At 43.1% G+C, this 13,715-nt stretch overlaps 1 protein-coding gene across 1 annotated transcript in view; it reads left to right on the forward strand.

Annotated features, from left to right (window-relative positions):
* The window catches only part of LOC103524642 (serine/threonine-protein phosphatase 4 regulatory subunit 1-like), a gene marked incomplete in the record, with an annotated part of 34,448 nt that overhangs the window by 11,264 nt on the left and 9,469 nt on the right, over positions 1 to 13,715 (forward strand). The window contains 7 exon segments of the mRNA XM_026819996.1: positions 8,293 to 8,579; positions 9,177 to 9,459; positions 9,804 to 10,086; positions 10,088 to 10,314; positions 10,759 to 10,980; positions 11,613 to 11,705; positions 12,218 to 12,446. Of these exon segments, the coding sequence (XP_026675797.1) occupies positions 8,293 to 8,579; positions 9,177 to 9,459; positions 9,804 to 10,086; positions 10,088 to 10,314; positions 10,759 to 10,980; positions 11,613 to 11,705; positions 12,218 to 12,446 (1,624 nt within the window).

The raw sequence follows: 13,715 nt of genomic DNA on the forward strand, positions 1-13,715 counted from the left end.
AAAAAAAAAAAAAAACGAGAGTGCACCTAGCGTTTCCTGTCAGTATCTTCCAGAGAGCCCTTATTGTGCTGCCGAATGAACAGTGTGCCCAGATTCCGGTTAACTCGTCAAAGTGGTGTGTGACTATGGCGAGGTTTGATTTGGGTTCTCATATCACAGCCACTTTGATGAGCTTAACCCTGGGCCTCCCCGTCCCCGCTTTAACCCCTTTTGGTGAGGTGAGGAAGGCGGAACGGAGAAGTGACCCCGAATGAGAACCGAAGTGAGTTGGGGGTGCCTTCAGAGGGGTATAAAAAGAAAAAAAAATCTCTCCTAAACTTTTCCTTCAAACTAAAATAAATAAATAATGAGAATAATCACCTGCGGTGCATACAATTATTAGATAACTCCAAACCAACTACTTCGGTTCTCAAGTTTGGTTACTTCTCCCGTGACACTGCCCCCTCCTTCGTCTCCTCCTGGCGTGTTTGGATCGAACCCTCGCCCTGCCAGTTGCAAACTCCCACCGCCGCCGTCGTGACGTCATCCGTGGTGTGACTTCGTCAAAATGGTTGTGACGTGTGACCGATTTTTCCCCGCTCTGTCCCTCTCTCTCCCCCCTTGTCCCTAGGGATGAGGGGGGGAGGATGGGCGAGCACTTCATATCACAGCCACTTTTGACGAGTCTCGCCCGATGAAAATTCAACGAAGACAGCGGGCTCCGTCGAAGACCTATCCCGACCAAAGCGATTTTGGGCTGGGATGGTATATCGACGTTTTACAGGTAAGTAGATTTTTTTTTTTAGTTTGAGAATTCAACAGTTAAGTTTGACTAGTGGTTTTGACGTTTCGATGCGTCAACAGAATGGTTTGTGTAAGTAACTTGAATCTCTTGTTGGGTTGTTGCAGTAGGGAATTTTGTGGGTTTGGATCTCGGCTTGTTGAGGTCAACAAAACGAAAGGGATTCGAGCTTTTCTTGTTGAATTCTCAATCAGTGTGTAAATAAGGCTGAGGCTGATCAGGATTGAAGTAAGCTTTTGTTTTGGACATTGGGTGGGGAGCACAATGCCCGAGGCATTAAACCCAACCCTATGGTTTTGTTGGCTCGCTAAGAGATTTTCACTGGTAGTTTTCTTCATAACTGTCGAGTATGGGCACAGTGGTTCGATTCCATGAACTGAGAGGGATTTGTATTCATTTTTTTTCCCCACTTACTGCTTCACCTTTGATTGGTAAGAAGCTAAATAATTAAGAAAAAAGTGCACCAGATCATATTTAAGAAGTTTGACTATTCTCAAAAGTTCCAAGTACTTGAATCTCTGATCAGTCAGCCTTCTACCTCGACATTTTTTCCCTCCTTTCTTAATGTTTATGGTTTTGTTGGCTCGCTAAGAGATTTTCACTGGTAGTTTTCTTCAAAACTGTCGAGTATGGGCACAGTGCTTCGATTCCATGAACTGAGAGGGATTTGTATTCATTGTTTTCCACCTACTGCTTCACCTTTGATTGGTAAGAAGCTAAATAATTAAGAAAAAAGTGCACCAGATCATATTTAAGAACTTTGACTATTCTCAAAAGTTCCAAGTACTTGAATCTCTGATCAGTCAGCCTTCTACCTCGACATTTTTTCCCTCCTTTCTTAATGTTTCTCAATATTATCACCCGTGTGTATAAACTCGCACCTATGTGTTGTCTATTTTGGTTTTTCTCGTTTTCTCCATAATTTCTCTGCACCTTTTTTTGAATTTTCATTAATTTTAAGAGCACCATTTTTTCCTATCGAGTTTGTGAAAAATGTTCATGATGAAGTTCGGAAGAATTGACTGATGGTAATAGTTTTTCTCGTTTTCTCCATAATTTCTCTGCACCTATTTTGAGTTTTCATTAATTTTAAGAGCACCATTTTTTCCTATCGAGTTTGTGAAAAATGTTCATGATGAAGTTCGGAAGAATTGACTGATGGTAATGGCGTACTTCCAGAGAAAATAAATTTGTGTGGATAATGTTCGTTCTCAGAACGGCCGGCTTTCTCCTATCCTGTCTTCCTTCTCTTCGATTTCGGGACGATAAGACCTCTATCAAAATCTCCTAAAAAAAAAAAAAAAAAACCCCCCGAATTTGGCGATAAAACAGCTGTTTCTTCAGCTTCCTAGAGGTATAGGGGATTTCTTTTGGACATCTAACTCACTCTTTAAATCCCTATAAGCTGTAGGGCGGTAGGGAGTGACTCATTGACCGAGTATGAGTAGTCCATTGAAAGAAAAGAGCCTTTTTTTTTGTAACTCACTCTCTTGAGGCCCGTTCTCACTTGTCGTAAGTTTCATTCATTTTTTTTTTTTTTTTTTTTTTTTTTCAAGAGGAGGTTAACAATTAGAGTCCTATTCCCAAACTGCCAATAACCTTTCATTCTAACTTGAAACCTTAGAACCAGCCTAGGTACATAATGCCGTCCCAAACACTATCAATAAACCGTTGGCCCGTGTGATCGTGTGGTGCATGCGTGTCTCACAAAGTGGTTGTCATATGTGTCCAGTTTTTAGTCGCTTCATATCACAGCCAGCTTTGATGAGCGACGCATCACCGAACCAATTCGACCGTGTGGAGCCGGCTTATGAGAGTTCGTACCGATTTTGTCAATTTTTTTTATTTTTACTCTGTCCAGAGTAAAAAAAAAACATTGGTCTCCACATTTACGAAAACCTTCGAATTGAACCAAGGATCTTTCTTTACTCGTTCAGTGTGAACCGACTATCTTAAAAATTCTAAAGGTCTTATTATAGGAAGATTCGATGATGTACTATAGATTTGGTAACACTGTACACGGATCTAGTTTTTGACTGTATAAATGCCCTAAAACCAACTAAACAAAGGTCCAAGCAACCGCCCCCCAATAGCACACAAAATAGAGAGCAGCCCAAATTCGGAGTCCAAAAAGTCGAGTGGGCTGCCCCCATCAAAGTGGTTGTGACGTCAGTAACACTGTATACGGATCTAGTTTTTGACTGTATAAATGCCCTAAAGCCAACTAAACAAAGGTCCAAGCAACCGCCCCCCACTAGCACACAAAATAGAGAGCAGCCCAAATTCGGAGTCCAAAAAGTCGAGTGGGCTGCCCCCATCAAAGTGGTTGTGACGTGTGGACTTTTACCTTTTCATATCACAGCCAGCTTTGATGAGCGTAGCTCCTTGCCCATGAGTGTCGGACTTTGCCCGGCCCCAGAGAGGTAAGTATTCAGCGTAACTTCTCAGTATAAATCAGGCTGAAAATAACTCTTCTTCTACTTCTCAGAGTTTTCACTATAAATTACGGCGTAAGAAAGACAGCTCTAACTCTCTTACAGGAACAATATTTTATTTTTTTAATTTGGACTTTTTTGTAAAAAAAAAAAAAAAATACTAATATCCATGAATGTCGGACTGCCCGGCCCCAGACTCCCAGAGAGGTAAGTATTCAGCGTAACTTCTCAGTATAAATCAGGCTGAAAATAACTCTTCTTCAACTTCTCAGAGTTTTCACTATAAATTACGGCGTAAGATAGATAGCTCTAACTCTCTCTTACAGGTACAATGTTTTATTTTATTTTTTTAATTTGGACTTTTTTGTAAAAAAAAAAATAATAATACTAATACTAATATCTATTTAATTTGTGTCATTTCCTTCTCCCCATTATGTAGCTTGTTTCTGTTTTAGGTAAATTAGGGTAGGAGAGACATCCAAGTCTACGGTGGAATGTGGATTTTGCTGTCTTGGAGGTGAAAATGTGGACGTACAAATCTTCTTGGACAATGAATTGTGTACTCTTCTCTAGTTCTGTTTCCAAAACTTTCTTACTTTGTTTTTGGTTATGTTTTATCACATTTTTTGCTCTCTTGTCTCTTCCCTTCCCTTTTGCTAAGAAATGAAACAAATAAAATAAACAAGTATTTGTGGAAGGACGGTTCTGCTGTAAATGACCCCCCAGGTATCAGTGAAGAGGATGTAGCGAACCACAACCATGTGGTGGACATGGAAGGTGGAGGTGGACGAGAGGATAGTTGGAATGAAGAGGAGGAGGAAGAGAGTTCCGATGATGATAGTGGCAATGGAGAGGGGCACATGGGTGTGCGGTGTTCCAATGATAGTGAAGGTAAGCTTTCCTCGTGTTCTCCCCCTGAAATTTTAAATGTGAATGTGACACTGTTATTCTGAAGTAAAGAATTTAGTCAGAAAATGATACCTCTTTCGAGGTTCGATATAGGGAACTCTACCAACGGAGGTCTTTTTGTCTCAAAATTGAAGAGAGAAGTCCCGATATAACAGGATTGTATTTTGCCTCTCAGTACTTATAACCGAGGTCCTGTTTTTTGTTTTTTCCCCAGACATGTCGCCTCAAATCCCTTCAGCCGCTTCCCCAAGCAGTGGCAGTGGCTTCCTCCAGCACATTGTGCCTCAAGAACTGATAGACTACTACGTGAAAATGTTCCACTGCGGCTCGGACCCGAACGAGAATTCCGACCTCGCTCGACACTGTGCCTTCTCTCTGCCTGCCGTAGCTCTTACCCTAGGTGAGTAAATACAAAGATTTTCCCTCCTCTTGTAATGTTGTTCTCAATTGGGTATTTTTTTACAATGATAACTATGTTTTTGAGACATCAAGCTGAAAAATCTTAAAATTAATACCATATTGTTCCTTATTTTTCTACTCAAGGTAGTGTAGAAGGATTTTTCACCACAAACCATCTTTTTATTTAATGCCAAAAACCAAAAGGTCATATATCTTTTATGACACCTAAACAATGATAACTATGTATTTGAGACATCAAGCTGAAAAATCTTAAAATTAATACCATATTGTTCGGTATTTTTCTACTTAAGGTAGTGTAGAAGGATTTTTCACCACAAACCATCTTTTTATTTAATGCCAAAAACCAAAAGGTCATATATCTTTTATGACACCTAAAATTTAAACCCGGTTGTCCTCGTGAGGCTAAAGAGCACTCCCAAAAGTTTATAATTATTATTGATTTGCCCTTTAAAGACTAGTTGAGAAAAAAGAAAAAAAAAAATCTTATACCTAGATCTTATTGATTTCATTTATTGGTCCACACGGTTTTCCTGCGCTGTCTACTTTGTCGCTCTTCATTCGTATCAACACACCGCCTGTCCCGGCCCAAATCCCCACTGCCCTTGTTCTTCTTATTGAACAGGGTCCACAACTTGGCCTTCCTTTGTGTCTTGCCTACATCACCATCTAGCTCGTACTCATACTCTGAACCACTGCTGAGTTCCGCGTCGGTTTCCGTTGCTTTATCACAGCGGTCGCAGCGTTTTTCCTGGGTTTTTACACTTCTTACACTGTCCCGTTCCATGTTTCTAATACTATCCCGTTCTGGCGTTTGAACGGCCGCGGGTTTCTGAAAGTATCGCCACAGACTGAACCTAGGGGGCGCTCGGGTCTCTTCGGGATCGCCTGGCTGGGTTGCCGAGTCGAGCCGATTGTCTTGCAGTTCCTCCTCCTCCAAGTCAGACTCATCACTGTACGGCTGAGGTCGGCTCGCTAGTATGGTATTAACGCGGGCTTTGTCTAGTAGGAATGGCCGCCCCGGGCGGATACTGGTGTTACTCGGGGCCTCGGTGAATGGCTTGAGGCGGCACTTCTTTACCTTGTGCCCGAGCCGTTGGCGGCGATGCGACTTGTCGTCGGACTGCCAAAGTTTCTTCTTGGTCAGCTCCAGACTGTTGACGGGCCGGAGGGATTTCCGGTCGAGTTTGTCCCCGTGAGTTTTGTGAGGTTTTGTCTTGGCATGTTTGTCCTCGCCCGTGTGAGTATTTCGAGGTTTGTTAGCATGTTTACCCGTGTCCGCTCTGTAGCATACTGTTTTATCAGTGCACGCTGATGTGTTTGGAGGCGTTGGGTCGGGCGCGAGGGTCGGGTTGCTGCTAGTAGCCTGAGGTTCGCCTCTGCTTTTCCAAAGGATCCTACAGATCTTCTCAAGCGTTGTATCTCCACTCACATTGCCTCCTCCCTTATTCACCTGGTCCATGATACACTGCACTAGTTCCCGGTTCTCCTTGTTATCCAGATTGCACTTCTTCTTCGAATTGAGGAACAGTTTGAGCTTGCTGTCCGGTCCTATGCGATTGAACAGTTTGTATTTGATCTGGTGCGCGAGGTTGTTGCGTCGGACCTCGTCAAAGTAGCCTTGCATCTTGGCATTGTTCTTGAGTAGAGTTTTGATGCGAGCGATGATGTCGGGATCAAACTGGATGTTTGTGTCCAGCAGAGCGTTGAGTATACGAGCTACATCCTCGTCAGTTCTGTTGTTCTTGCTGCTGTGTCTAGTATTACAGTCATCTCTCCCGTGACTACTTCTAGAGCGGTGTTTGCTATATCGTGGCACGCGTTCTATACTGGACAATTCACTGAGTTCCCCAGACGTTTCCTCACTGTCGTAATAGATAGACTCACACTTGGCGCGCAGCTTGCGTTTCAAACTCTTCATATGGTTGACGACGTTCTTCTCGCGGTTTCTCAGTTCCAATCTCTCCAGACGTTCTTTTTCCCGGAGGAGCTGTCGGTCTCGGAGCAGCCGCTCGCGTTCCATCCGATGAGCGAGTCTCAGGGCCTCTTGTTTCTGTTTCATCTTCTCCTTCTCCATGTGTTGCACTTGCTTCTCGATCTCCCTCGCTTTCATCTTGTATCGCTTGTAGGTTTCCTTGCGGTTTTTGATTTTCTGCTCTTTCAGTTTCCTCGCCTTCTTCTCGGCCTCGAGCATTTGTTTCTTCGCCTTGATGAGTTGTTCTTCGTCGCTGTACACGAAGTCTTGGCTGAGGACGCTACAGTCTCCACACTGGGAGTGCCTCGGTGTTTCACTTCGGGGTGTATTGCCTTGTCTCAGCCAGGAGGGGAGATAGGAGAACATCTTCGTCATAAGACCCACCCGGCTCTGGACTGGTGTGAGGCTGCGTTCACGCGTCGTATTGTGTCTGCCCCGGCTGTGATCGCCTCGAGCGGATTGATGTTTGGATTTCTCACGGTGTTTAGAGTTTCGCACGGGGCAGCATCTGACGGACGAGGCATCTCTATTTCGGCCCGGGCGGGCGTGGTAGCTACGCTGACGGGCGTAGTCATGAAGCGCAGTCACTTTTTCGTGTTTGTTGCCATTTCCCCGGCGGCATTGAGATTTGCTCTCTAGCATGGTCTAAACCACCATGGGGTTGACAGAGGATCAACCTCTTGGCAAAATGTCGAAGAGTTCTCGGAAGGAAAAAGAAATTTTGGTTACAAAAATTTGACTTCTACTATTTTACAATCATGGTCGATCGCACACGATAAACAGACGGAATTTCGATACGAAGTTTTTTTCACAAAAGATGTTTTTATCTGTGTCTGGCTAAAGTATTTGCAGTTTACATGTAATTTAATGTCGTGTCGAATCTAAATAAGTTCCTAGCCTCTTTCGCTTAATTTTTTGACCTTATTTAATATTGTCGTCCAATAAGTTTATTATCTTCAGTTTTTTTCTTTGCTTCTTCTTTGTCTATTTTCCTATCCAAAAGATTAAAAATAGAAATATTTTTATGAAAAAAAGAAAAAAAATATAAAGAAAAAACAACTCTTTTTACCCTCCTCCTGAAAAAGTCAGCCTATGAATGTATCAATGTAGTGATATCGACCAAGTCTGATCACTGAGTTGTCCTAGGGTCCAAGTCCCACTTCTCTCCCACTTCCATGAAAAACACTGTGATTTTGTTTCACTGGCCTAAGATTTAAATAACGAATACAATTTTTTTCTGTCCAGGTTCTCCCCATGAAAAACACTGTGATTTTGTTTCACTGGCCTAAGATTTAAATAACGAATACAATTTTTTTCTGTCCAGGTTCTCCCTGCGTACTGACCTGCGCGTGGCGGATTCATTTATTACTGCCAGCCTATTTTAATTTATCTTTTAGGATAGCGCGCCTGCCTTGGAAGCGCTAGACTCCCGCCCGGGGCCCGGGACCAATATTTAATCAGATGAGGTTCATTCTCAGAACGGCTGGCTTTCGCTTATCCTGTCCTTCCTTAGCTCTTTGCATTCGGAAAGATAAAATCTTAGCAGTTACAGTTCCTTTATCAAAAAAGCTCTTTTGTCACTGCTGTAATTTGAACACCAGTCTCCTCCGTTTATGAACTCAGTGCCTTAGCATTCTTAGCATGCCCTTATTGGGCGTACCCTTGTATATTTTATATTTATTTTGGTGAAACGCCTTTCAGGAGGTTTACTTACAAATAAAGCGTAAACCGTTACCTAACGCTTGTCTCCTTTTCTATCACCCCCGTCCCGACAGCTTCCATCCTTCGTGCGTCTCACCCAGGACCCGATGTGGAACGTGCGCAAGGCGTGCGCACAGGTGATCATGTCCGTGTCTTGCGCGTGTGCACTCGAGGCGCGCAAAACCCTCCTGGCGCCGATCTTCGGGCGCTTCCTGTCGGACGAGAACCGGTGGGTGCGCGTGACGGCATTTCAAACCCTGGGCCCGTTCATCACGACGTTTGCGCAGCCGAGTATCACGGGACTGGCGTACAATAACAGTGGCGAACTGGTGCTGGTCAATCCGGATGGGTTTGAGTTCAAGTATGTTGAAAGTGTATTTTTTCTCTGAATCTGAATCGTTCAGTTTTTATTATTATTATTAATAATATTATTATTTTTTATCAAGAGATGAAAATCATTTCGTTAGAAAAATACTTTAAAAAGGCTTTGATAAAGTTATGCAACGTTGCGCGTGGTAGGAAACCGGATGGGTGACCATTTGGGGCAACTGTGTTCTATGTCTTTTCACAACTCCACTCTGGGTGATTTTGATGGTTAGCTAAAAACCTTAAGAGTTAAATTTAGTGGTATTGAATTAAAAACAATTTTAAATGATACTGACCACTCACCTAGTCACCTGGGTGGTATAGTGGTCAAGACGGTCGCCTGATAAACAGGGCTTGGGTTCGATCCCAGCTGAAGATTGGAATTTTATCCTCTTTCATTTGAGAATTTAACCACAATAATGCAGCTCTAAGGGTAGGCGTTAACCTCGCTTAGTGGCTGTCTTCCACTCAAGAGTTTACGATCATCATTACACAATAATAATGTGAGTGGGGGACGCCTTTTTTGTGGGACTGCTCCGTTTACCGCTCTCCATTCAGTCCTACGTCTCTAACAGCAAACCTTTCTCTCTAGATGTCCCGTCATCAACGACAGCATGAGCATCATGAACTGTATCGAAATGGGCATGAGCCTGGGTATGATGAACAGTGGCGGATCCTCACACAAACCGCCCCCCAGTAGCAGTGCAGGAGCTCTGCCTGATGATGAGGATAATGTGATAGACTATGGGGAAATCAGTGCCGTGGGGGAAGACGGGGAAACGGGAGGAGCGGATGTGGATGAGAACTACAACTACTTTCAGTATTGGCGCGAGCCGATCCCGAGTGTACAGGAGATTGAAGACGATGTTACTAGTGTAAGTTGGCTTCTCTTTTCGACCTACTTATCTTTTTTTTATCCGCTTTTTTAAAAGACAGTTGATATTTTGTTTGTAAAAGAGAGTAGGTACCTGTATTTATACAGGGTGCGTCAGAAAAACACTGCTCCGGGAGGTAGACCTCATTATTCCCAAAAAAAGTTTCTGTTGGTCATTTTCCTAACTTCGGCTTCGTTTCCAAAAAAAGTCCTTAAAAACCTTTTCATTTTTCATTTCAATCGATAAACTGTTTTTGGTAAAACCACGAGCCAAAGCACTGTACCTAAACAAGCGCCTGATTATAAAACTCGACCTAATACCCTATCTGTCATTCTTCTCTCCAGGCCACCAACCTGCTCAAGCTATCCAACAGTTTCGACAACCTGTGCTCCCTTGTCGACCCACCCTCGCCCGACGAAGACCCAGATTCCACACCTCCCCCCATCACACCCGAACAGCAAGCGTCGCACCCCAATAACCGACCTGCCGGGACCAATAGACCCGCAGGAAATGACCCCCCCTGTATCAGTGGAGAGGATGTGGTGAACCACAACCATGTGGTGGACATGGAAGGTGGAGGTGGACGAGAGGATAGTTGGAATGAAGAGGAGGAGGAAGAGAGTTCCGATGATAGGTTCTCCCAACTGGTGTCTCCTACGGCCGGTAACCAAGCGTCTGGCGTGCGACGAGCAATGGAAGGTGCGCCGTATGGTGGCCGCTAGTATGCACGAGTTGGCGGTCATTGTCGGCCCCGGTGCCGCCACTCGCGACCTGCTCCCGGTGTACACGGACCTTATCAAGGATCTGGACGAGGTGCGAATTGGGGCTCTGAGGATATTGTCGCGTTTCCTATATGTGAGTTTTATTTTATTCATTAATAATATGTACGAGTTTTATTTTATTCATTTGTCAAATCAAGAGTTGTTTGTGCTAAAGAAGAGCCTTTTGTCAATTTTTGTGTACATTAAAGCATGACCAATCTTCTTTGCAATTAATTCAACACTGGTTGCTACCAGGCTCTTGTATAGGATTTGACGAGGGGCCAAGAATCCGAATAGTAGCTTAGAAAGAGTTATATTACTACATTTAGGAGCAAAAAGCCCAAGGGTACGTTGCAGGGCCTTCCCCCCTAAGTACAGCCCTAATCGGTAATCACTTGACATTGCTAGTCAATTGTGCACCCAGAGCACAGAGCCGAAAAAACTTCGACCACACGGGGAATCGAACCCAGTACCTCCGGTGTGATACCCACTCTGTCACGGAGTTACTAAATTTTATCTTTCTTTTTCCCCTCCTCAGCTATTGAAGCCGGAAGGTCGCGTCAAGTTCCTGCCCATGTTCAACAAGTTTGTGGCCACAGACTACGAGTGGAACTGGCGATTCCGCGCCGAGTTTGTAGAACAGCTTGCCCTTAGTCTGGGCTTCTTCCAGCCCCAGCAGATATGGGACTATCTAGCCCCTCTGGCACTACTGCTCCTCTCGGACAAAGTAGCCACTGTACGGCGTGTCGCTATAGACCTGGTGAGTACCATTCTATGTTTAATCTTGGAGAGCTTGAGCCATCACATCACATGCCTTCAGGCACACTCCATTTGTCAAGGGTTTAGGCATTACCTTGCCCTTGGGATCAATTTAATTTGAAGAAACCCATAATATCGGGGAAATCCTACAATGCTGCAGTGAGTACCAAAGTTGTGACATAACACAAAGAAACTGCATTTACATTTACAAAAGGAGGGGGGGGAAACAATGATATATAAGTAACCCCGTAGTAGCCTCCATGGAGTCGGGAGAACAATGATATATCTGGCCAGCCTAGTTGTGTTGATAGCGCGTCTACCTAGTAAGCGCTAGGTCGCGGGTTCAATTTCCCTCCAGGGCGGATTTTATCCTAAACAGATGAGGTTCGCTCTCGGAACGGCTGGCTTTCTTCTCTCTTCGCTTTCGGAACGGTAGGAATTTAGCAGTTACATACCTCCTGTAGACATGTACGACAGTTTCATTTAGGAATAATTGTCGTACATCTTTATCGTCTGAAATTTCCAACATAAGTGTGGATAGACCCTGCTTTTTCTTCCCAATATATTTCTTTATTTTTCTATCAAATTTAAAGACCGACCATAGTTTAACATTCCCATTCGATTTGTTTCCAGGAGTGTCGGTACATCGGGGGGATCCACAGCTACGGAGGGCTCCCTCCTATCAAGCGTCGGCTGGAAATACACACCTTCCCTGCCCGTAGAAACGTTTGCCTGTGATCTGTTGCCTCATTTGTTAGACCTGGCGCGGGATAGCGTGCCCAATGTGCGCCTGTGCGTAGCCCGCACAAAACAATGATATATCTAGCCAGCCTAGTTAGGTTGATAGCGCGTCTACCTAGTAAGCGCTAGGTCGCGGGTTCGATTTCCCTCCAGGGCGGATTTTATCCTAAACATATGAGGTTCGCTCTCGGAACGGCTGCCTTTCTTCTCTCTTCGCTTTCGGAACAGTAGGAATTTAGCAGTTACATACCTCCTGTAGACATGTACGACAGTTTCATTTAGGAATAATTGTCGTACATCATTATCGTCTGAAATTTCCAACATAAGTGTGGATAGACCCTGTTTTTTCTTCCGAATATATTTCTTTTGTTTTTGTTAAATGTTAATTTGTTAAAAATAAAAGTTAATTTTTGTTAAAATAAATGTACCATATTAAATCTAAAAAAAAAAAAAAATCTAATCTTTGTTTTTCTATCAAATTTAAAGACCGACCATAGTTTAACATTCCCATTCGATTTGTTTCCAGGAGTGTCGGTACATCGGGTGGATCCACAGCTACGGAGGGCTCCCTCCTATCAAGCGTTGGCTGGAAATACACACCTTCCCTGCCCGTAGAAACGTTTGCCTGTGATCTGTTGCCTCATTTGTTGGACCTGGCGCGGGATAGCGTGCCCAATGTGCGCCTGTGTGTAGCCCGCACCCTGGCCCTTCATGTAGCCCCACTGCGTGAGTATTAATCAAATAGTGGTAATGAAAGAGGCTTGCATTTTGATAGTGGAAAGAAGAACTAGAAGTGAAAACGAGAATAAAATTGTTAATAAATAAATTAAAAAAAAGCTCGCCAGCCTAGTTAGCTTAGTTGGTAGTGCGTCTGCCTTGTAAGCGCTAGGCCGCGGGTTCGATTCCCGCCCGGGGCGGATTTTCTTAAATGTTGAAATAGAAACATAGGAATCCAACAATATTTACAAGAGTAAACAATTCCTTCTAAACTTTTTACATGAAAGTTTCTTTGGGGAATACCCACATTTGGGAACATTAGTTCTCACGAGGACACTGAAGTTGAGTAACACGGTGCGCGTATGATATCTGGAGAGGTAATGTCACAACATAGCACCTTATTTTAAAACTTGCTTCCGTCTTGTAGTCAAGACGCTCGCCTGGTAATCAGGAGGGTATGGGTCGAATCCCAGCCTAGGTATGGAATTTCCTTCTTACTAGAATCAAAAGACTTTGTTGACTCGTAAAGATGTTTTCATTTCATCGAAAATTGATCTCGGGTTTTAAAAACAAGAAATGTTTCTCCATTCTTGCTTAGTTAGTGCTATTGATGATCGATTAGCATTAGCACCTTTCTTGAAATTCCCATTTCTTCATGAGATCTTGTGTTAGGTTTCTTTCTCGGAGAATTTCCACACTTTTAGTTAGTAACTTATCCATACTGCCATTGACTTGCTTCACAACAAATTGCTCCTCTCTAGATATGATTACATTCCCAAAGGCATCCAGAGGTAATTAAATTTCATTTCTCCTGAAAATTTTCAGGGTTTTCCCGTGTTTAAAGAGTTTTTCCCGTTTATTTTTCAGATCAGACTGTCTAAGTGTCTCTCCATTGGCTTCTGTACCAACTGATATTTTCCCGCCACCTTTTTCTCCGCGCCACACCGAATGTTGTAAGTTCATATTACGAATTAGTTTCAGAATTTTTCTCCCCCAGAGGGCAGTGTAAAATGACTTCCATGTGATAATTTCCTGTGTATAATGTACGGTCGTGTATTCAGAAGTAGAGAGAAGTTGAAAAAAAAAGAGAGCGAAGTAAATTGATGAAAAAAGCAATTTAAAACTATAAAATTTAAAATATTTCTAGGTGGATTCAAAACAGTCATTTAAGAGAAGTAACATAATTAAATTATTCCTAGGTGTAGATCCAAAAAAAAAAAAAAAAAAAAAAAAAAAACAAAAAAAAAAAAAAAAAAAAAAAGGTTCAATTTTTTTTTT

The sequence above is a fragment of the Diaphorina citri genome, unplaced genomic scaffold (assembly GCF_000475195.1).
Source record: "Diaphorina citri unplaced genomic scaffold, Diaci psyllid genome assembly version 1.1 scaffold110, whole genome shotgun sequence".
Taxonomy (NCBI): Eukaryota; Metazoa; Arthropoda; class Insecta; order Hemiptera; family Psyllidae; genus Diaphorina; species Diaphorina citri.